The sequence below is a fragment of the Agelaius tricolor genome, unplaced genomic scaffold, assembly GCF_023055355.1.
Source record: "Agelaius tricolor isolate 1412-34295 unplaced genomic scaffold, bAgeTri1.0.p SCAF_10, whole genome shotgun sequence".
Taxonomy (NCBI): Eukaryota; Metazoa; Chordata; class Aves; order Passeriformes; family Icteridae; genus Agelaius; species Agelaius tricolor.
The window spans coordinates 36,362,055-36,387,187 of record NW_027269270.1 but is presented as its reverse complement, the minus strand read 5'-3'; the positions used below and the strand labels follow the sequence as shown (position 1 = coordinate 36,387,187).

The following is a 25,133-nucleotide window of genomic DNA, read 5'->3' as shown; positions in this document are numbered from 1 at the left end:
AGTTAACTCTGCAAATCATGAGTTCATTTCAGCTGGTAAGGCACATCCTTTCCTCTGCACAAGTTAGTTTTACATACTGCAACAATGAACTAAACTCATGGCATTTCAACATACTGCACTCTTTGCCAACACATTGTTTACTGAGGTAATTACAAAACTAACACGTACCTGTAGGACATACAATTCCAATACATGTATAAGAATTTATTGTATCACCATTTATAGAAAGCATTTCAATCCAAAATGGTCAGAACAATCTTAAATATCTGCGTAAGAATTCAGAAACAGTGAAGATATCCCACAGATTCCAGCTTTCTATGTTTTCAAGTGTAAGTTCTGGTAGATATCCACATTTAAATGAAATGGACAATACCAGTAGAGATGCATACCTCTTTTGTCTTTATTTATAAAGAAGTGACAACACTAGAAAACACATTGATAACTGGTGCTTTGAACAGTGAAGGTGGGATCTAAAAAAGTCTGATTAAACTAAACAACCTTAGGTCTTTATCAAGTTGCATATCTGCCAGGAATGCTGAAATGCAAGAGTTCACACCTGCAATATTCCATAATGGAACAGCCACATGATATCAAATATAATCTCAAATTTCCAAACTGGTACATAAAAAAGCCATCGCCAAGTATTAAAAGACCACTGCAAGTTCTTATTGCTTTTTCAGTTAAATAATAGTCTTCAAATAAGCCTAAATCCAAACAATCTCTACGGTATCTTGCTTATCCTCCTGTTCATTCATTAACAATGGAAGCAATCAGTTATATGATGCAGCAAAAGAGGCATTTAAGAACACCTTAACAAAACCTATTTAAGTACACAGGCATCCCCACCCTCCCCCTGAAACCCCCTATAACCACTTAGTGCCAGTACAGGAGCAAAACCCGGTAAGACAAAGCCAGAAGTCTGACTACAGTAAGAAGAAAACACAAAGGGAGATAGAGCTTCCTTAAATATTCAGAATCCGATGTCTTCCAAAACAAAGTACAACATCCTCATAATTTAAAAAGGGAAGTTGCTTTCTATGTATCTAATCCGCACACATGCTGAGTAGTTCTCAAGTCTACTGAGCTCCACTGTGCAGCAGTTGATTTTGAATTCAACAATGCTTCAAAAACTACAGTAATATTCAATGCGCATTTTACTAAGGAGAGGTATAAAACAAATGCGTGTTGATGTTGTTCTTGCCAGTTCAGCATTTCTGCAGCAATTCTGTTTGTTTCTTGCAGTATGAAAGTTCTACCAGCATCAGTCTTCAGAGTCATCTTCAGAAGCTGTTGGAACAACACAGTGTAATCAGAAGCCTTCACAAAAATGTGTGAAAATTAAAGCACTTTAGGATGAATAGAGGAAATAGAAGTGATTTTATAATATTAAATAGCAGACTGCAATACCCACCCAAACCTTGAGTAATCACATAACTTAATTCTTAAATGCATCTCATGTCCTAAAAATGCAGCATTTTCAAATCAAAACTCAACAGAACATACAATATGCTGTGCCCTCCTACTCTCCTTCCTCAAAATAAGAGGGAGAAAACTTAATTAAGCCAGAGATTCAACTTTTATGTAGTGCTTAACGTGGCTAATTCCAGCAGTAGTCAGAGGAGGATATACTCAATCCATGACAGCAGCACCCAACATAAGTTAACACCAAGTTAACAATTTGGATACTAAAATACCTAGAATGATCCAGCAGTCTAAACAGACTCTTACATTTTATATATATATATATATATATATATATATATATATATATATAGCTTAATGCAACCTGGGCCTACTTGGAAGAAGCTCCTCTACTCCACTCCTGTCCTTTCAGCATATGCAAGATGAACCCAATGCCCGCATATGCACAGGATTTTGTCGTTGCAAGGTGAGTCAAAAGACAAATACGCACTTGTCAACTATGGTAGAAAAGTCCATACACACATCTACATTAGGTTTGTAAAATGTTCCTCTCTATAACAGGAATTTAATGTGTCCTCTTAAGCCAGGTCTGCAGACAAGAAAGTATGTATACTGGAGTAACATGTTCCATCCCTGAACACAGAAAGAAGAAAAGTCTGACTCCTTGCTTCTTCAGTTCTTAGAAGAGAAATGTAACTGAAGCGCATCAATAATAAATCTACAAGTCCGTATTCCTCACCTGCAAGTTAAAGGCTAAATCAAATATAGATTGAACTAAGGAGTTAAATGACACTCATTAATTTTTCCACTAGTAAGGACGCACATAACTTAGGAATGAATTCATAACTCATGTCCACTTTTGACCACTCTGAATGCAGAAATAATCACCTTGAACCAGAACTCCCTCTTTCACACACACACACACACACACACTCCCTTTCTTTATAGTATTCCAAATGCATCCTGAGTACTAAAAACCCATATGAAGTTGACAGACACATGCACACTAGGAAAAAAAGGGTAGACCAACTACCCTTCTATGCCTATTCAACATGCTCAGAAATAGATCCAGGGTATATTTACCAGAAATTTAGATGTATCAGCATATAGTTTTGAATTTAAACACATTAAAAAAAAAAGCCATTAGATGAAAGGCAGGCTAATCCTTTGGTTTGCCAAAATTGGCAACCTTCAGACTTCATTCAAGAGGTCTGATAGATCTGATCAAGGAACCCACACAACCAAAAAATGTGTATGAATGGAAAAAACAAAGGGGAGAAGAGGGCAAGAAAAAGAAAGGGAAGAAAATTGGCAATACAAGTGTCTAATCTAAATACAGTAAAATTCAATTCTAAATGCTTCTTTCATACTACTTTCTTTCCTACTTTCTCTTGTAAAAGGCAGCAACCTGAAGGTCACCATTTATCCTGTAATTATGAATTACCAGAACTACAATAACCAAAGTGTAACTACTAAGGAATTCTGTTATTGATTGCAGATAACACTACTGTGGTCTAAACAACTCTGTGCTGTTGGGAAGTTAATAACGGAGAATTAAAATTGGTTCCCCCTCAGAATAATTCTACTGATGATGGAAAAAGCACTGCTGAGTAAGGTTTTCAGTAATTATATTCAGTACTATGAATCTTGGCAAGGAGGATTGTACTCATTAGCTTTGAGTTGATCTAATGGGAGGGGAGGAAAAGAGGGGAAGCACCTACTTTCAATATCTTCCATATGTGCCTGAAGAGTTCTTGCAAGGTTAATAAACTAGAAACAAGGCAGAGAGAAAGTAGTTTAAAAGTTGCAAAGTTATCTGCAGAAATTTGCAACAAGTTAGCAAATTTTTCTTCACTTTTTACATCCCAAAGCTTCATGACAGATGTTGGTTACCTAAACCATTTGCCCAACTTCCAAAAAACAATGCAAAATTTAACATAAATCCCCACACACTAGACTTCAAATTGCTATTACACAGTTATTTCAGCTGCAAAATGTTTGTGGTAGCAACTTGTGACATCATCTTCATGTTCTACAGTCTGTAGAACACATCGATTTTGAAAGCAGCAAACATAAACAAGTGTCAGGTTCAATGAAAACCTTTCCTAGAAACTCTGATGCAGAAAAACAATCACAGTAAGGACTTGCATTAGTTAAATCCATTTAATTTAATTCACGACTAATATGAAAAAAACAGAACCCTCTAAATGAATATTGTTCAGGAAAAATTCATAAATACACTTAAGTTCTTGTTTATAATTAAAATCTTAAGAGCATGATTACTATTGGGCAATGGTGGTGGTTTGAAGTAAGAAACATATGGTATCAAAACCCAAAGCCAAAATTCCTACGATTAAAAAGTCTCAGCCAAGTGGTTTTCGTCACTGCCAATCTGCATCACTGCTTCAGTTAAAAGCCCAGATACTGAGACACAGCAGATAACAAGAGTTTCCACAGCTTACTCATATGCTTGATATAAAATACTAGCATTGATGCTCTCACTAGTTTAAAATGCAGTGTCACACACAGAAGTACGTAATGCCTCCTCTGATGGGAAACCAGTAAAAACATATTCTGCAATACACTCAAGCTAACAATCTGTGCTGGATGCTGACTGCAATTTTATCATGTGTCTTTTATATCTCTACACTTGTAGCACAGAAACTGGAGCATGGAATACAAGCTCTACGTTGGATCTGTACAGAAAAGAGGAGCACTGCTCTAATACATTAAAAGATTAGGTAGAGCACAGTCCTGCCTCTTCCAAAGATCTACTACCTGCTAGCAGTCAATCATTCCCATATGCACTGGAAAAGGTATAATACTGTCACTCATTTGTATGTAAGAAAAAAAAAAACTAAAAATAACCGGCTTTTCAGGAGCTCAGTTGACTAAGAGCACTGATTAATTATCTAGTATCAAATAAACATGTAGCAAACTGGATTTATGAGTGAATCACTGTGCAGAAAGAACTCTGTATGCTGATCTCTTACTGGTTAAAGGTGTACTTAACATGTCCCTAAGCTGGACCTTTAGAGCAACAAGAATGCAGTCAAAGGCAATAAAGAGTTTGGACTAATGCCAGAGAACTCACACTACAGCTATAGGCTGTTGCAGAATGTTAATATTCAAGTACACATTTAGGTGTACTCTGGCAGACAAGCACTAGTCTAGTGCACTAGACAAGCACAAGTTCTAGTCCTTTGCAATATAGACTTGCATAATGAGAAAAATTAAACAAATCAGGTAGTCCAGCATTCTTAACTACATGTTTGGCACAGAGAGAGGTTAACCTTCCAGTTTTGCATAAATTCACAATAATCACGACAACATGTATGCTAACTGTATGCTGTGTGCTAATGTGTGCTAACTAATGAATTACCAACAACTTTGACAGAAAGTATTCTGTAGCAGAGTACCTGCAATTATGTAGTACCTTCAGCTTCGAATCAAACACAGCACACTGACAAGCACAGCCCATTTTAAACCTAAATTTGTTTTAAAAGTGTGTTTCTTGGGTATCTAGCTCCTAGGTCACCCAACGTAACAATCTGCTTCCAAGTTCTCTGTATGAGTAATTCCTGCCAGAAAATCACTGCATACTTACTCTGACACGTGTGCTGGCCTCATTTGCAGTTCCTAACATATCAGAAAAGCGCTGCTCGCATAAGTGTAACAACACTACAAGGTAGAGACCAGAGCTGATAAATTCATAGTCTGCCTTAAAGGAGATCAAAAGAAACATTCAGAATGTCAGCAATACATCTGCATATGTGATTCAAGTAGAACAACAATTAGATTTTTAATGAAATCATTACAGAGTTATCTGTAGTTGTTCGAAAGAATTAGGAAAATGTAATACTAAAAAATTTAAGTTGCTGAAAAGCTATTTATACCTCTGGTCCTTCCCATCCACCCCAAATCTAACCTGTTATCCTTGAAGATAAATAGAGTTCTACAAATTAAATCTGTCAGCCTGATTAGTTCAGAGGAAAGAATGTGCGAATCGGAGTATTAGATCACTTGGGTAAATCAAACCAGTATTGCTGGTTTCCTCTCTGTGGTCTCAAGGCTTTACAGAAAGCCAAAATAGAGGAATATATTTTAAGAATGTTATGATGTTATAAATATTTGAGAAATTCCTTTACCTGCTAAGATAAGAGAAAAATTTTAAAAATGCTACTGCTGAACAGATAATTTAGTCAATTCTTTAGGAAAAAAAAAAATCAAAATTCTTATTTCTAATAAAGTGCAGTGGCAGTAACCAATAAGCACTAGCACTAAAACAAGATGTCTTGAGAAAGACTTTTCAGAGACTTCCCCGACTGATAGGAATTCGAGTACCAGGGTAAGAACTTACTTTAAATAATAAAAAAAATAGAGCCCAATGTTTTGCCCCAAAATTGATGTCACTTGGCATGGATTCTTACAACTTGGTATTTTCTTTAAATATTCGAGATAGGATAATAGCATTAGTCGTCATATATCATCAGATTACAACCCAGAGAATAGGGAAAACCCCTCTGAATAAAGTTCATTAAAAACACCAGCTCTGAGTTATTTACTCTTTTTTAAATACTACACAGTCCAGTAGGTCTAAGATATTCTATTTTAAATAACAAAAGTTATACCAACGGGCCTTTATTTTTAAGTTAGAAAATTATTAAAAGGAGCAGTTAAAAACTGCTAGAACAGAGGTTAGTTTCTACCACTCTAATGAAATAAATTTTTAATTTTATGTTTAAAACAACTGCTAAACTGTGTTCAAAAACAGCTAAAAGTGACAACAACGCCTGAGTATGAAATTCAATATAATCATGCTAGAACTCACACTGCACCTATGTGGCACAGACACTGGATTACAAAGCTAGATGACAGATATGCAACTCAGGAAAGAGATATGTTACACTTACTGAAAGCTCAGCTGTAGGAAGCATAGCAGGAAGGTAGTGGTAGTTGGAATATTGAGGAGAAAAATCTGTTCCACATTAACATTACTTTATATGCATAACAGCCCTTCTGAAATGGAGATGCATTTGGCTTCTCTAAAGACTGCCCTCCCAGCACTAAAGCAACACTTACCAAATAAGGTAAAATATACTAACTTGTTCATTTGCATGTGCCCTATAAAGTTCATGAATGTCAAAGTCTTCCAGATTGAGATGCAACTTCTCTTTGCACAATTCACAAGTTGTCACTGCTTCCAAAGAAGAACCTGGTGGGGTGGCGGGCAAGGGGAAAACTCTGTCAAGTTTCAACAGTCTACAACAAACAACACACTCATATACACATTAAAAACTCTACGTAATTTTTGACTTTATTTTGCAGAGCAAGGTTAGAAGAAAAGCAAGCCTCTAATAGGAATGTAGTGACATCTGCTACTGTCAGAATTTAAACCCTGTAGAATGTTTATTCTCTATCCAGCTGCATCTATTTTGCCTCACATTCACTCTGGGCATTAATATGCTTCTTCCTGCAAGTATGGCATAAAATCGCTTCTTGGGCTTTCTGAATTTTACCGTGTAATTCAAATACACACTAAAGTAAGAATAAATACACCACAACAAAGTTATTGTTAAGTAACATTTTGTCTTAAGTACCAGTTTTAAAACAGACTCCTCCATAAGCAACAAGATGAACAAAGCAAGTTGATAGTGGACTTCTGTCTTCATATATAGCTAAATAATTCTAATTCTTTTTCTTCTACAGGCTGAGACTTCTAAAACATCCGTTCGCTGATGTGTATCCTCTGGTGCTGAGCAAAAACTTCAGATACTAGCACCTTCCTTTGGTATAAAGTATTTCATGTATTCTATCAAGCCACCTACTTTTAAGAATACTGCTAATAATAACTTTGTAACAGTTACAAACCAGTCAATCAATCTGTTACAAAAATATTTCTACAGCATGCAATATCTGAAATGTTTCTTAAAGAATTATATACGCACTTTTAAGTAATTTTTGAACAAGCATTTTTAAAGTGCCTTGAATAGGCATTAATATCTTTAAGAAAAAATTAACATACTTTAGTTACAATTCAAAATAAATTCTGGATTTTCAAATTCCTATCACTGCTAACAGTTAGCTCAGCTATAGAAGTCTTGGAAAAAAACACAACCATTTCCATAAGGAAGAGTGGGGAACAAATGCCACCCAAAGTGGTACAACTGAAGTGGCAGAGTAATTTTAAAGCTAGACTTCTGCAACATTATTTTTCGTCCAAGATCTTAGTAGACAACCCCAAAAAATGCAGTTCTCTAAACAAAAAATACAGTTCTTGGAACTATTCACATGAGAAGCTGCACAGAACACAAAAAGCCTGGAAGTGCCATACTACTGTTTGTCCCCACTGCTCGCTTTTCAACTAAATACCCCAGTAGGTGCAATCCTTCCAATAAGCCTCCCTGTGTAACTGGAAGTCTACCTTGGTCTAGAGTTTGCTTTACCTGAATTTATCTTCGACTGCAGCCATTTTTTCATGCACTCCTGGTGAACATACTGCAGACTTCCAGTGCATTTGCATGGCTCTATTAAAAGGTTGTCAGAACTTGCAGAGGACATCTGACAGATTCTGCATATGTCACCCTCTTCATCTTCAGAATCTTCTAAAAGTAGGCTGAATAGGATGGAATACCAACAAACGCTGTGACATTTCACACAGGACTTTTTATAATGAGAATTCCACTTATCAAACTGTTCTCAAACCCATGAGAATTAAAAGTTTCTTTAAAGACAAAAGTGAGAATACAACTGAGTTGCCACCTCCTCTAAAAGAAAGTTGTTTTTTTTAAATCATGATTGCAGAAAGCCCTCTCAGGTTAGAACAGGTACATTTTACTGTTCCAAAAGAACATACTAACTTACCTTTCCTTTATTTTCTGGAGTCTTTCCGGATCTCTTGAAGGTGGTATTTTAGACTTGCCACTTTCTTGTCCATCAGACTGATTCCAGCCAGAGGGAATAATATCTACAGTTATCATAAGATTGTCAGACAGACTGCTTCCTAATGTTGGAGGCACTGCAAAGCGAAAGAGAGAAGCAGGCAGAATTCCTGAACCTCTTCCACTGGAGGCTGAATCCGGTGGGGAGGCAGTAGCTGTAGAAATAACAGATACTGAAGGCGTTGGTCTGCTAACAGAAGCCCGAGGAGGGCTATCTGATGCTTCAAGAGAGGTCTCCTCACCTGACCCTCTCCTTCTAAAGACATGTTGTGATCTAGCAGCTGTATCAGGGGTAGAGATCCTTGCAGATTCATCTCTTCCTTCTCTTCTTCTTCTGGAAAAGAGAGGTGTACATCTGTTCCTCAAAGAGGACGACAACCAGGATCCTGTGCTCCTACTTTCAGTGTCTGGTCTGTAACTTTCCCCATCAGAATCAGAGCTGCGATTCTGTGAAACTCCTGATAAACCCCATCTTCGTCCAAGAAAACTGAACCCCTGAGAAGCTTCGGATGACTGAAGTCCTGGAACCTCCGGAGTTGCAGCTCCATTACTACTTGACAGAGCAGTAGCTTGAACTCTTGGGACCGCTGTTGACTCTTCAGGGCCTAACGATCTTGTATGCAATGGGTCTTGGCTAGACCTTCGAGAGAAAAATGTGGATGACATACTAGATGCTAAACGAGACAGCAGCTGTCTGGTTGTGCGCCTCCCTTCACTGTCAGCTGCAGACTCATTCAGTGACCTCTGAGAAGATAAAATCCTTTCAGAACCACTTGAGGAAGGGGTTTCATCTCTAATGGCAGTAAGAGAAAATGCTGGCTGCACACTCCTGTGGGGAGATTCCAATTCATTTCTCCTTTGTCTTGAAGAATGGCTGGATCTTGAAGAGCTCACGTTAGAGTCTCTGTTGAAAAAAGATGGCTGATGATCAGAAGGCAACTGGCGGTTCATGGGTGCATTCAGCCTCAAAGTGCTTAATGAGTTGTCTTTTGGTCTTGCTCCCTCTGCGTATGAAGAGGCAGGCCTGTCTTGAAGATCTGTTGCAGAAAAGCAAAGGAAAATACTATGATGATGTGCACATACACATCAGGAAACATTCAAGGTTAGGTTCAACAGGGCTCTAGGCAACCTGTCCTAAATGAAGATGTCCCTGCTCACTGCAGGGGGATTGGACATGGGGATTTTAAAGGTCCCTTCCAACCCATACCATTCTATCATTCTAACAAGCACATCTTCTGTAAATGCTGTCTGAGTATCTCAACACACTGAGAAGAACTCCACTGCAGATGAACCATAGTTCACATGAAGCAGCTGAGGTGGCTAGTGTCCTTCCTCAAACAGCTGCACTGGGTGGTTGTGGGTGGGAAAAGGGGGAAGAAGAAACAAGCATGAATAGATGAAGGTAGGAAACAGAAGCTCTCTATGTAGTCTCAATTTTAAAACTTTCATCTTTGCAGTTTTGGTGACTTTCTTTTAATGGGTGCTGCATTGCAATCACAATTTACTGCTCAAGATGAGCTTTATTTATCTGGCAGATTCCAGCTAACTAAACATCTGCACAGATGCCAATCATCTACCATATGCTTTTGATTACACATCAGGGAACACAGCTGGGAGTTTATTAATAGCGCTTAATAGCAGCACTACTGCTAGAAATGCAGCATAGACAGTACAAAGGCTGCTCCCCAGTCCACTTCTCCCATAAGGTTCTACCAGGTAGAGTAGCTGAATGTCCACTTACTAAAAAGTGCTATGAGTATGATGACATTAAAATATACTCTTCTGTCAAGGCAAGACTCCAAGACAAATTCTGAAAGTAGTTTTTAGCTTTTCTAGAAGTTGCAGATCAAGACTAATGGTGAGCTTCCCCTGAGACAGCTCTAGAACATCACAGCACTCTGAACAGAAAGTGAAAATTACAGTGCTGAAGTCCTTACTAGTCCTAGCAGTTGCCACGAGACAAACCTCTCAGCTCATGTCAAGTGTGTGCTTATTCATTTTTATTCTCAGTGTTCTAACAGTTTTCCCTAATAACCATTTGAGAACCCAAATAAAAAGAGATAATATGCACCTTTAAGAAAAAACTTCCCTGGGTCAAATCAACATTATTTCTCTTCCCATACCTAAATACAAAGAGTTTTTAAGACAAATAAGAAATGAGCTTTACTGAGTAATTGCAGAGTTACAGTGGCGATCATCAACACCACAATGCATCTACAAGCTAGACCATTCATATATCCTTCAATGGTTTGGTCAACACATGGAAAGTGGCCAACCAATTTTATTTAAAAGGATACTTTAAAATCTATTTTGTGTTCATGTTTTCAATAAAATATTAAAAAACATGCCCAGCAAAGTTTTGGATGCTCCATCCGTGGAAGTGTTCAAGACCACATTGGATGAGGCTTTAAACAATCTGGGATAGTGGAAAGTGTCCCTGCCCATGGCAGGAGGTGGAACAAAAGGTGTCTTCCAAACCAAATCATTCTGTGATCCTATGAACATGTTAAGAAACTAAAATCCATACAAACTGTAGGTTTATGAGCTTTCAGTTACACGAAACATACATGTTGAAGGTGAAAAGTCACTGTTTCCGTAGCTGGGATCCAGCAGGTTATTAACAGACAGATCTGTTCTTCTTTCTAACTGTGTTCGCTCTCTCACCAGATCAGTTCCAAGGGAGCCAAGCATTACTGATGAAGATCTAGGAATCCTACTACATCTCCAGGAGGAATCTAGGAAGAAAAAGTAAACAAATCCCCTGGTTTTGTAATCATCTAAAACTCCATTAAAACTGACACTTACACAGACATTTTCGCTATTCGTATCAAGGGCAAGTTTAACATTACCATTAGGCTGACCAAGGACCCAGCTGCCAACATAAAGCTAAGTGCACTCTGCTGATGCAGACACTTACTTCATCTTGCAGAAAGTTGGCTCTGAAAGCTACATCAAACAAAAAGTAGAAATACTTTTGTGAAGAGTCAGACCCATTAACACTCTTACAGGATACAAGAGGAAGAGAAGTAGCATCTTGCTTCCTAATGGTTGTTAGTTTTTAAAGATTTCACATTATAGCAAAACAGCAGCTTGAGACTTAGCAAATACTGCCATTCTACTTGACATTACTTAAATGAAATTTCGTTTCTCATAAAAACAGCTGATGAAGCTTAAATACAGTTTAGACACAACTTTAAGAACAATGACTAGCACTGTCCTTGTTCATATTACAGAGTAAAACACTTCAGCGTAAAAATGGATCTTGGTTTTTGCTAACAGCTCCAACAACTGCATAGCAAGCTGTTATATACATCAGCTGGGGACAAAACTCTAGTTCCAAAAGAGTCTTCAATGACTCTGAAAAATTCACCTTGATATCACTTCATTGCTAACTTAGAAAAAGAAATTTAAGCACTCATTGGTCGGCAGTGTGACAACCAACCAACATAGAAACGGAAAGATAAACAGTCCTATACCACAAGAAATGTTAATGTTGTCGTTTTATTAACACAGTAAGAAAGTATCAATAATACTGAGGTTTGAGCAAGAATTTAGTAATTTTTATTTGGATATCTATGCAATTCCATAAGGTTTTTTTAATAACCCATTAATCCATACTCACAAGGGTAATCTGAATTAATTTAATGATCTGTATCAAAATGGTTAGAAATATTTTCAGCATAAGGTTTTGACCGTTACTTCCTGAGCTTTAGATTTCTGCTGGCATACTGCATAAATTCTGTCTATCCAAGTTTCACGAACTTACCCACAGCTTCAATGAAAGTCTCAGGTTTTCCTGAAAGAGCTCTTAGTGTAGAATGTTTCTTTAGCCAGGACCTAGAGAATGAGTTCAGGCCCTGCTAAAAAAGGAACACTTTCTTCCCCGACCCCTAACAACAGTGCTCTAACCAGCCATGACGCTGTGCTTGAACATATTGCTAAGTATGGTAAAGATTTCCTTTCTGCTGTCCCTGGCACACATTGATGTATCAACACCATCTGACTCATGAAATAAGAGCAGCTGCGCTTATTCTTTTCTTGACATCCTAACCAATGAAGGTTTGTTTGAGCCATGAAGTTCAGTTTGACCACAAATGGAATAGGTACAGGTAATAATTCTGAAATGGTATGAGTACAACTGGACTTTCCAAAGACCATGTAAACAGCATACTCGGAACTTTGGAAGCTGTTATCATTGTGAACATACTCTTCAAACAGGCATAAATTTTCATTAATTAAGAAAGATAAAGGCATAATATTTGAAGCAAGTCTTTTAAAACTTGGTAAAACCTCATCTTACTACTCAGACAATTTTGATGTAACTCAGCTCAAGCAATCAACCACTCACCTGAAAAGGCAGCCAAGCCATTACTTCTCACAGAAGAGGTAGATGTACAAGATAGTTTAGGTCTCTTTGAATCACTATCTTGCTGCTGGCTATGCAATCTTGGATATGCTCCCTGAGTTCTCTCAGATTCACCATAACACCCAGATGTGAAATGAGAAGAAGATGTAGACTGAAATAACATTAAAAAATAAATTACATAGTACATCAGATGCACTTATACTCCACAAAAGTGTGCATAACGTAAAACTCACAAACATTGTGAAGAATAACATTAGATACAAAACCTTTTCTTCAAAAATAAAGTAGGAATTATGCTTGTGCTCTTGATTAGTATTTCTAGGTTTACTCAATACAGTCCTACCAACAAAAGTGAGTTTCTGTAACATTCAACATTTTATTTCCTTTCCAGATAGATGTGGCTTACAACAAAAAATTGTTGCAAAAAGGGGGGAAAATTATATTCCTGGCCTGTAAGATGCTATAAACACAATCAAATGTAGCTTTACAGATCCCCAAGGGAACATATCTTGCTGTCCAGAAATGGCCAAAGCTTATTTTTTATCAACCTAAAATATAATTAGCTAAGGAGTGGGCCTCAGGAAAATTGTTTGAAACAAGTATATTTTGATTACAACAAGCTTAAGCGCAACTGAAGGATTTCAGAGAAAAGAACAGGTACAAAACAACTTTTGCAGTGTACAGCACCGAAATAAAACAGTTCTCAAAAACTAGCACTATAGGACCTAGAAAAAAAAGTTTGGAATAGCCTACAAAGCTGTTTATCTGGTTACTTACAGTTAAGGCATTCATCTTCTATTTTAAATACTTCAGGTTCATTTTTTTCATATAAAAAAGAAAAAGGTAAGCTCAATCAAAAAGCTGAATTGAGCTGTTTGTCTTCCCAGAAACTATCCACAACCAAGATCCTTTAAAGATCAACCAAATTAGAGGACATTATATCTGTGGTTTATTTCTACTTAGTTATGGTTTTTACTAAGTTTAAGCCACAACTTCTTACTCTTTCACACTAAGAAGTCTTTTAAGTATTTCCCTCATCTCATCATAAAAAAACAGGGAAACAAACCAACATTCAGAAACCAAGTACAAACCAGAACACTTTCCCTTATTAGTCTTCTATTTAACATATCACTTATTTTTTAATCATTTACTACTTGATATGTGGAATTTTCAGAGTGTCTTCTGCAAGGTTCACTTGCATTAGAATTTACTTCAAGAGAATAATTAACCTTAATGGGGGAAAAAAAGGGTTTTTACCTTGAAAACCATAGCACTAATTTAACTAGATATGTAGACCACTTAGAAGCACAGATTCCATTTGCATTTAAACTATAGGTAGACATCTACCATGACCTCCCCTGAAGGCCAACACGTGCACATAGTTCTTCCCTCCTCACCCTCCAATATCTCAGTGTTTCACCTTTGACTCACCTAAGAAAACCAACACCTCTTTAATGATGTGAGCCCAAACATCTTTCCCTTTGAAAGTGAGTAGAATTTTTATTTCTCTATCATCCTGCCAAACTTGTTCAGTTTTCTGCTTTTCTTAATATTTCTACCATGCTTTAAAGTGTTTCTCTGTCACTCTACAATGCATAAGCATGCCACAAGCAAACTACTTTATTCTTGGAGTTACCAAGGCACATTCTAGAACGCATTTAAGACAAACTCTCATGGCCTGAGTCTTGAATCTCAAGTAACCATTCTTTTGCTTGTAAGCAAGAACAATCAGACTATGAACTACACCTCACAAGTAAATTTCCTAAAGTAGGTCTCCAAACCCATGAACATTGTGTTAACTCACAAAGCTAGCACCCAAGAAACACCCCCCCCCCGGGAAATATCTGAGGGAGCGAGTATAAGTAATATGAACTTTGCCATCCACAGGACTATAACATGTCTGAGATTCCAATGACCCCCTCCTTTTTTCTTTTTAAATGGACTTTTACAAAGCTACTGACTTTAAATGTATTTCTTAACTCTTAGTAAAATTAATATACATCACTATTTTCATCCTCTGAATGTTTTTAAACACTGCTATCTTCTAGTTTTTGCTCCATCTTGAATTAGTAAGATCTACTTATCTGAAAATGTTACAGAGAGCCCCTGCTGGCAGCTTTTCAGATTGGGAAGACTAAAGTAAAACCCTGGGGTTTCAATATTTTTCCCCAATTATCACACATTAACAGTTCTCACCAATCTGCTTCTGCTTCCCAAAAATCTTCCAGAATGAGGGTGATCAAGTGTCCCTGAGTAGCGCGTTGGAGACGACGCTGTAAGCTTCCAAGGAGTTTCACGGGTGTCCCTTTCTCCAATTCTCCAGTCTCTACTGGAACTATTCAATACACTGGATTCCTGAAGAAAAACGTGATTATCATATGCATCTTGTAACTTAAAAATAATTCAGTATCTGGTCTGAGTATTGAAAATACAGGGAAATGGGTGCAGTAACAAATCTGGGAACATTTATTAAGAAACCTTGAGGGATAGCCAAGAAATGAAACAGGCTTAGAGAGAACCACTGGCAAAAGGAAAGTCTTGTTATTCGCTTTATTTTATTTAAGTACTTTACAGCAGCTCCTTCATCTGTCCTCTGTTTTGAACTAGGACAATAAAAAGTCAAAATGTAAGGCTTTTGAGGCATTGGCCTGACTTAGGTACTGCAGCAACAGGGCAGAATTAAGGGCCTGATTTCGAGTGTTATGCAAAAACCCCCACAGGTGTAGAAAGGGTCTCTATGACAACAAAAGCACCTCTTTGGCCACTAAAACAAGCTGAATTTCAATGAATAGGTCATAACTGAGGAAAGATACTGCAATTTAATTTGCTCCATAGAATAATAATGGAGATTAGCAAAATTAATAGAAATAACAGAAATTCAACCATTTTATTAATACTAAGCAGCATTTTTGAGTGATTATTTGTCCATTCTCTTTCTATTAACTATGAGTACTACAAACACAGTAGTTGCTGTCACCATTTCTTAAAAGCAACAACAAAGCATTCAAAGCCAAACCAAAATAATACAAAAATCTCAGCCTCAGTTTTCTTCCTTCATTTCAGCTTCAGATTATTTAAAATCCCTTGTCAGAATTTAACAATTAAAGCCCTACATAAGGTATTCTGGTTATGGTGTTTGTTTTCAGCAGCTGAAAAATGTTATCAGGAAAGCATTCAAAACAATTTTATAAACTGCTCTTGACCCTATGCTTCCACTGAAAAAAAAACAAACTTATAATTCATTTGTCATAAAATGTTTACTATGCTGTATCGTAAAGGATAGGATTTTTTTTCCTCATACTATGACACTAGTTCGATTTTTTAAAGTTACCTGGCAGCAACCCTATATCCCATACATCTGATTAGTTTACAATTAACCTCTCCATTATGCCTCCTCAGATAAGCAGGGGCTAGTACCCAGATTGATCTCAAAAGTGCATGACATACAAGAATTCGATATGTGCATGGAAAAAAAAACCAACAAAACAACAAACCCATCCAACGGAAACCTTTCGTATTTGTTAGCCCTAATCAAAACCAAATATAAATTTGACTGATCTGTCCCAGAAGTTTTTGAGTTAACTTATAATCAAGTGTTCTCTCTATAGAAATTCTGTATTAAAAATCCAAGTCCTCCTTATACCTAAAGAATTACTGATAGTCCAAGTTTTTCTTCCAAATGACAAATTTTTAATTATTTGTAACTGTACTAGATCTTAAATACTTTATGGTAGGTTTCTTAATGGATTAACAAAGTGAAAATGCCTGTCCTTTGTATTCCTATCTGACTGGACTTAAACTTTCTTGCTCTGTAATCTTAACCTGCCAGCAATAAGGCAATTTGTTCCTTCCAGCTCTGTAAATACCAAAGGTTAGTCAAGAGAGGGAGCTTCCTACAGTTTTATCACTAAGCACCAGTGTTGTGTAATGAGTTCTCAGACTACCTTCTACAAACTGGGAGTGGAAAAAAGGGATACAACATAATCTTCTATACAAATATTTTCCCTGCTGTTTTAACTGGCAAGTGTTATGAGATCATTCCTCAGCTGAGAATCACTTTGCTCAACAGGAAATAGTCAAGAGAATACACAGTGCAGTGAACACATTGCAATTCATGTAATAAATAAAATAATGAAAGATATGTTGTGTCAAAATCTTTTAACAGCACCAGTTCAGCTGAAGACTTCTGATCAATGGCTTTCAGTATACGTACACTGTGTGGACTGTGTCCACATATCTCTACAAAAGAGTAAGATTGTTCGATTTGCTTTTGCTGAGCAGCCAGACAGCAAAAAACATGCAGGACTCCAAAATACAAAAATTACTAACTGCTTCCCCTTGTACATTCAGCCTATATATTGTAGCCTATATAATAACAAGCACATGCATGCTGAAGATAACAAAAATGTAACACACACAATTAATTGTGCTAAAAATAATGTTCTACTACTTGTAAAACTGTTTCTCAAAAAGGCTTTATATAATACAATGTCCCAGACAGCTTGACAGCAGGGAACAAACTCCTAACCATTTTTTTTTTAAATATGAACATTTAATCACAGAGTTAAGTTTCTGCAATTTCAAAGACCAAAATGGGCTTACATTTCTGAGCCCAAAACTGAGGTGAGAACTGCTGACAGGAGCAGAAAAAAAAGTACTAAGATAATTGAGCGAAACTGCTATTTCTACAGAAGTTTTATATCTGCTTCCCATAATACCCTCCCAAACTGCAAGTACCTGCAGAGTGTGAATACTTCCTCTTGAGAACAGCTTCCCTTCCCCACAAAAGTAGTTTGGTTAGTGTAAAATGCTGCTGGTGAAATGGCAAAAGGCCTTTTTTCAGTCCCATGTAGTGCACAGAAAGCCCAGCTGTACTAACATACTAACATGACAGGCTAATGTGGGTCTCTGTTGGTTTTGCACAGTGTGATTTTTGGTAGCTGCCAAAAACCTTGGGGGCCAGAGAGGTGGCTTCTGTAATTAGCAGCTGGAAGCTTCCACTATGTTTGGCAGAGCAAATCCCTGATGGCTCTGAAGATGGACAGGCTGCTGGTTAAGGCTAGGCCAATTAGAGATGGTGGTAACACCTCTTGTGATGACAGATTTCAGAAATCAAAACAAAAGGAGGGATGCAGTTTTAATTTCAGCCACAACAGATTAGAAGGTGAGAACATGTGAGGGAAAGCAACACAGTGACACCAAGGTCAGTGGAGAAGGAGCGGGAGGAGATGCACCAGAACCAAGATTCCTCTGCAGGCTGTGGTGAAGACCATGGTGAAGCAGGTTGTCCTCCTGCAGCCCATGGGTCCACCGGGAATGCAGAGATCCACCCGCAGCCCATGGGGGAGGTGCTCACACTGGAGCAGGTGAATTCCTGGAGAAGGCTGTGATTCAGCAGCAGACCCGATGGAGAGAGAGGGCCCCTGCTCCCAGGCTCCAGCGGCCTGTCCTTGGAGGACTTCATCCTGTGGAAGAGTGACCCACACCACAGCAGTTTTGGGTGGACTGCCGCTCATGAGAATGGACCCATGATGGAGAAGTTCAGAGAGAACTGTCTCCCATGGGAGGGACCCCTCAGCCTCACAGGGGAAGGACTACGGACCCTGAGCCAAGCGGAAGAAAACCTCGGGTGAGGAACTGACCAAAATCCCCATGCCCTGTCTTCATGCACTGTCAGTGGGAAGGAGGGAGGGGCTGGGAGAAGCAAAGGTGTTTTTCAGGGATTATTTTACTTCTTATTATCCTCCTCTGATTTTGTTAGTAATAAATTAACTTTATACCTTTAAGTTAAGGCTGTTTTGCCCTTGGAGTGTTTTCTCACAGTCCTTATCTCAACTCATGAGCCCTTCATTAAGTTTTTCCCTCCTCTGCCCAGCTGCAGCAGGGGAGGATGAGTGAGCAACTGTTGTGGGTGCCTGGCATTTGGCCAGGGTGAAACCACAACAGAGTCTAAAGCTCCTCTTCGTACCTTTTCAAAATATAAACACAGGAGGTGCTGCAGAACGGTATAGCCTTGTTACTGACAACATACTGTACTTTTTGCATCACCAACACATTAGGTGTAATGCCCTACACACATCAAAGTTCAAACAAAACCCTCACCTCTCCCTCAACAAAAAACTCCATTTATCCAGATTTAGGATGGCAGTGGTTCATAAGAAAATAGATCCATATTATGAGAATGCCCTCTCATTCATTAAACAGCTGATTTCTAAAGGTGCAGCTACAAACAAGAGCAGGTAAAACCAGAAAATCTAGAACTACCAGTTCAATGATTACTGTCACTGGCCTGGTTAGTAAATTCTTGCATTTTAGAAATTTTTTTGGCTAAGTTTTAGGGCTTTTCTTGGTTAAAAAAGACACTTTTAAAATTATTCATACTTTATAAAAAGGAAAAAAAAAAAATACATTACCTGGTATCCAGATTCTAATCTCCATGAAGATTCTCTTGTACTATATGCACCAGATAAACTGTTTCCAGTTCTAGATCCTACAGGAGAGCTGGAAGCCTGAACAGATATCCTGCGAGGAATTCTTGAGGGTTTTGACTCCATCCTTTGTATCCTGTACAAGGACATACTGATCATTTTTTTCTCATGGAAGCAGGGAACTCATGCAAAATAGACACAGATCATTCTGGGTATAACATAAATATGACTCACACATACAAATATTTACACAGTGCTTTGGTCTGACTGCATCAGCAAAATGGGGAAACAAGTTCTTATCCTAGTTTTTGTAACCCCTTCTTTACATCTCCTCCCATCCCTCATCAGAAAACTACAGCCCCTTTTATGATTTTGTTACGATATATTCTTGCAATTATAAGTGTAAGAGGTACTCCCTTAAGAACCACACAGTACTCATATTAATGCAAAATGAGTCAGGAACAGATTACTCAGATTTCTCAAATTAATATATTACATTTTTGCTAATGAACTGCATCTCAACACTTGCAGAAATTATATTCAGATTTATTCCTCAGGGTTGAAATTGTGAAACTTCACCCTCCTGTGGAAAAACACACCAGCAGTCTATCTGCCTTCAACTTCTCCAAAGACAGCTCCCATGGAAGCTAACATAGGCAAAGGAGCACAGGTTATCTCACAAGTGTATTCATAAATTGACTTCTCACTTGCTGACTGTTTATCTGCCTTTTGCTCTTTCTAGGCATTTCAAAAGAAATGCTCGTGCCTTTTCCACATGAGATGTGCTCCTATACTCATACCTGCCCTTGAAATGGGATCTGACTTAATGTTTACCTAAAACCCAAGACAGCTAGTTTCTTCCTCCTCAGGACAGTAGAGACAGAAGCAGACCACAAACGTTAGCTCTTAAAAAAATTTAAGGAAACTGCAGTATCCTCAATGGTGTGGTACATAAACAATAGCATGACACGTAACAAACAGATGGCAGAGAATCCCAGTGGTACAGGGTGATTTGCCAAAGTGGTACAGTCTATTTAACCACTTCTAATTCTGGCCTACCCTTTTGAGAACAGGAGTAAACTATATTGATAAAAAAAAAACCCTATCCATCAACAAAGCACTCCTTTTTTCCACAATTCAGTCATGCCCATCAGTATCACATTCTGCAAAAAGCTGTTACATCAATCCTGACACACTTCATGTCTGGCTGCAGTTTCAAGGTGAGTCCACATACTCAGGACTTTTAATCTTTGCTCAAGTCACGCTGAATTAAATATTCTACCTGGTAAAAGCCAATTAGTTTGTACAGAACTCCATCAACCTAACAGCATGGACAGCTGAGGTTAGTTTCCTTAACCACTGTTCTCATGCACGTTTAGTTGTTACCTAGCTTTACAAGAGCAGCCAAAATGTTTAATATTGCAAGTAGGACTCTAAAGTATACCAGGTTTAAGTGACTGTTTACCTTTGTGTACAAAAAAGCTACTGGCCCATATTACAGAGGACATCTGCTTCTAGATCACACTTCCAACACCAATAACCCGTTCGTGTTTGCCAAAGTCATCACCAGGTAAACAAGATCTGGTTAAGAATCTAAAATGCTCACTTGCCCAACTTCGCATCAATATACTGGAATAATTAATTAATTTAATTTCCCAGATTATATTTAAAACCTTTGGTAAATATTCAGCAACTTATGCAACTCTCAAGTTGTAAGCACATCTGTATCAATATAAGAATGTTCTAAGCAGCAGTCCAGAGTTCAAAAAAAACCAGTTGATTGTGGTAGTTTAAAAGAAATTGATTACAAGCCTAATTATCCAAACTACAGCACTCAAGTGGATCATCAGTTCAGTAAAACGTAACAATCATATTCATTCTCAAACTGTAATGATAATTTATCCTTCAGAGTAATCTGCCATGATGTGCTCTACAAGTTTAGTACTTGTATGAAGCTGCAATGAGTATAAAAAAAGTAACTATCAAAGCTGCAAACTATAAAACTAAAATAATATCACAATAATATAGGCTAGTGTAGGCTGGACAGGACAGCCGTATGTCTTGATGAGATCTGATAGTCAAAGCACTGTTTGTCTGTGTTTTACCCTGATATAAAATACAAGGAACCAACACTCAAAATAATGATCCAAGTATGTACTATTAAGTACTCAACAAAGAGTGCTGGCATTATCTCCTCTATTATTGATCATTCTGTTTCTGAATCCCTTTGTTTCAGATAGGTGTGGAACCAGATGAATTAAATAGCATAGATAAAAGACAGACACGGACACACATGGAAAACGCAAAGGTTCTAGAAGGAATGGAAGTTTCTATTAGTAGGAATTAATGCCCAGATGAGTCAGCAGAGTAGACAGGAGCATAAGACAACTTCAAAGACTAAATTATACATCATCTAATACTAATAAAATTGCTTATGCACCATCCACAGAACAGAGTAAGAGCATTCATACAGAACAGGATGGTGTGGAAGACTGGACACCAGAGCCAACTACCTGCAAAAGATGAAATCGAGTCCAAAATTAGCAAATTCCTTCTACAGACATACATAAATAGGCACAAGACTAATTTTCTCCTTCAATGGTAGCCCCAAGAGGACAGACAATGTTACTCATCAGCCTCATCTTGTAAATTGGCACAGGTTCTGATTTCAATCCAAATATGTCAGGATAATACTACCTATAGAGTATTTTCTTTCTACAAGTAAAGAAATCTTGCAGAAACTATACCCAAAAAACAGTGTTTAAACCAACTTAAGGTAGGGTAGCACAATAGGAAAGGCAAAATTTAATGCGTCAGTTTATGTATACAAACTGTGATTCATTTCCTGCATACAACCTTAATTTTTTTCTGCAGTCTTTGCTTCAGCCAGCAAATGAGAAGGATTTGCTATAAAGATCAATCAGAGTAACATAAGAATAGGCATTTGACATCTGCCATGTCTGATGCAGAAGTGAAAAGATGCTGAATAAAAGGCATTATGATCTAGGCAAAGAACTTCAGGTCAAGGAAATCAGACTTTACCTTTCCCTTTCAATAAAGATTTGGTGACATAAAGCATGTTGTTAAGATGAATCATTTTTAAAACTCTGCTGCCCGAGAGCTCTTCAACTTCTGGGCATCCGTTATAAAATTTATTTGCAATCCAACTAGGAGAAATCATAGAATAGTTTGAACTGGAAAGGATATTTCAAGGCTGTCTAGTCCAACCACCCTGCAATAAGCAGGGACATCTTCAAGGAGATCACATGGCTCAGAGTCCCATCCCACCTGACCTTCCATGTTTCCAGGAACAGACCATCCACCACCTCTCTGGGCAATCTGTGCCCATGGTTCACTATGCTCATCATAAAAAATGCCTTCCTTAAATTCACTCCTTGTCCTATTACAACAGGCCTTACTAAATGTCTGTCCCCATCTTTCTTACAGACCCTTTTTAAGTGCTGAAAGGCTGCAATGAGGTTTCCCCAGAGGCTTTTCTTCTCCTGGCGAAACAACCCCAATTATTTCAGCCTTACCTCATAGTCTTACCCAGATGGACAGAGATGCAGCTGAAGTCAACGGAGCCATGACATCCATTTACTAGATAGACAAAACTAGATCTAGGCATTTCACCTCTAGTGATCAACACTATTAAGATGTCTTTTGGGTTTTGGAAATTTTTCCCCAGAGTTCTCTGAATACCATTTTAGGCACTGTACCTTAAAGGCCTGAGATGCAACTGTCTTTATAGGTGGCTTGAATACAAACAAAACACATACAAGGCTTATGCTGATCATGGCAACACAATGAGGTGGTTATAAATAAGGTGAGCATGCTAACATGCTAAGCTATCACAGAGCACAGGACAGAGCAATACAATGCTCTCATGCTAAAAAAAAACAAACCACACTATTAAAGCCACAACAATACTTCTCTGCAAGGGGAATATTGAGCTTGTATACAATATTTCAGAATGAGAATGGTTCCCTTTTACAATATCATTATCTTAAGGGTTTTCCTGAAGAAAAACACTCAAAACCTTAAACATTTTGTTTACACACATAGGAATTCAACAAACCCCAAGTGGTAATTAACATGCTGTAGCAAGTTCTGTAATGACAAAGTAGATACCTCAATTTATGCAGAAGGTAGTGAGACCAAAAAATACTTAAATTTCTTCTCTGAGGAAATAATAACAATTATCATGGAACCAGAAATTGGGTTGTAGTCTGAACTGATTAAAAAGCCTGTTGTTGCCAAAAAGCAAAGAAACACCTTACTCAAGTATCACACCTGATGTGCCTTCATTGAGAACCCTCAACGCATCAACCAGTAAAAATGCACTTCTGGCTTCTCCATGATTTTAACACTACACACACTCCTACCCAACAACAGAAAAATGAGAACATGTACAGCAGGATGAGCAGCACTCTTCTTATCAAAGCAACATATTTCACCAACTTATGCCATGTTACACTACTTAGCAATCAAAACCTCATGAAAACAATTGAAACAATTCCAGAACCTCCTGAAATAAGGGACATATGCAATACCTCTCAAAACTTGGGCAGAAATCAAGTTCTGAAATAAAACTTTTCAGTCATACCTGAGAAACAGATGGTCAAGTTGAAAAAAGGAGGCGGAGCTGCACAGCCTATTTTGAGCACACAGATCAAATGTCCTGCCTTCCTTGATCTGTCATCCCTCCAACAGCATTGTAAAAGACGAACTAGACCTAACACAGCCACGGATAGACATAACGAAGTGATAAAAGATCCAAGCGGTCTTTGAGGGAAAGCAATGCAATCTCAAAAGACAAAACCAGTTACTATCCTTAACTGTCCATTTTTATACCCCTTCACAAAAAGGTATTCACAAAACACAGCAAATATTTCTCTTCTGCCTTGACCCTCTCTATCAATAAAAGAAGAGCAATTTCAGGTAACCACGTCTAAGAGTAAGTAAAGTGTTTGCCAGCTTCCATGATTACTACCAGTTTTAAGCAATCTTGTACCCTTCATCAGAGAGAAGCATAAGCTTCACTGCCTGCTCCTAAATTCATTCTTCTAGCTTGGAACTATGCACTTACACTTCTACCTAAGACTCGAGCTCTCATATCTACATGTTTTTGTGTAGCTTGAAATACAACTATTCATAAGATTTTCTCCCGAGCAACCTCGGGAGAAAACATGCTCACGTGTCTTCCTCGGAGCTTACTCACAATCACGTTTTTATGACAAACAAGACAGAGCTCACGAGTCTTTCTCTCAGACTCTGCAATTCTTCGTTACAGCTATTTTCTCAACCTTCAACGTAGTGAAACTGACAATAACTCGGGAGCCTCTCGGGGACCTCTCAGGAGCAAGAATATTTACAAATGTCGATGGTTGCCCACGCTGCCGCGGCTGGTGCCCTAAGGCTGGGCTGTTCTCGCAGCCAGCAGGTGCTCTGCAGAGCCGCCGAGGGCATCTCACCTCCCCCGCCAGGCCCCGGGAAGCGGCTCGCACGGCTCGGGCCCGGCCGGGGCCCGCGGCCGCACCCGGTCCCGCTACTCAGGCAGCATCCGGCCCCAACGGCTGGGGAGAGGCCGCGAGGAGGGCGGAGAGGAACAGGGGGCACCAGGTGTCACAAAGCCTCGCTATGAGCGGGCGCGGAGCCGAGCGGCCGTTGACGGCGATGGCAGAGAGAAGGGCGGATGGGCCGGTCCCAGCACGGCACAAAATGGTTTCCCCGGCCCTGGCGTGAGGCCGCCAAGGCATGCGGGGCCCCGCAGCAGGCGCGGCCCGAGCCGCAGGCGGGCCCACCGCGGGGGTCTGTACTCACCGTCACGGCCGGGCCGCCGCGTAGGCCAGGCCAGGCCGGGCCGGGCCGAGCCGCCCGCTCCCGGCGCTCCCGCAACACAATGGCGGCAGCGCGAGACCGCCCGACTGCCCGGCGCGGCCACTCCCAGCTCCCGCGAGAACTGCTGCCGCGCGG

At 38.8% G+C, this 25,133-nt stretch overlaps 1 protein-coding gene across 9 annotated transcripts; it reads right to left on the bottom strand.

The window, feature by feature from the left end:
- Nucleotides 1-382: 382 nt before the first annotated feature.
- On the bottom strand, nucleotides 383-25,133 carry MARCHF7 (membrane associated ring-CH-type finger 7). Of its 9 annotated transcripts, none has more exons than XM_071435587.1 (11): nucleotides 24,981-25,133; nucleotides 19,143-19,293; nucleotides 14,926-15,084; nucleotides 12,712-12,880; nucleotides 10,931-11,098; nucleotides 8,606-9,400; nucleotides 8,287-8,518; nucleotides 7,869-8,038; nucleotides 6,528-6,637; nucleotides 5,030-5,143; nucleotides 383-1,287 (listed from the first exon to the last, which is right to left on the bottom strand). In XM_071435587.1, exons 2-11 carry the CDS (start codon nucleotides 19,281-19,283, stop codon nucleotides 1,036-1,038), a joined length of 2,310 nt encoding a protein of 769 aa, XP_071291688.1. In that variant the 5' UTR covers nucleotides 19,284-19,293; nucleotides 24,981-25,133; the 3' UTR covers nucleotides 383-1,035. The 9 variants fall into 9 exon arrangements, 7 of the variants coding, with proteins under 7 accessions (XP_071291688.1, XP_071291687.1, XP_071291686.1 ...); XM_071435586.1 differs by adding an exon at nucleotides 23,764-23,892 and having other exon boundaries at nucleotides 8,287-9,400; nucleotides 24,981-25,131; XM_071435590.1 differs by adding an exon at nucleotides 3,144-3,192 and having other exon boundaries at nucleotides 1,116-1,287; nucleotides 8,287-9,400.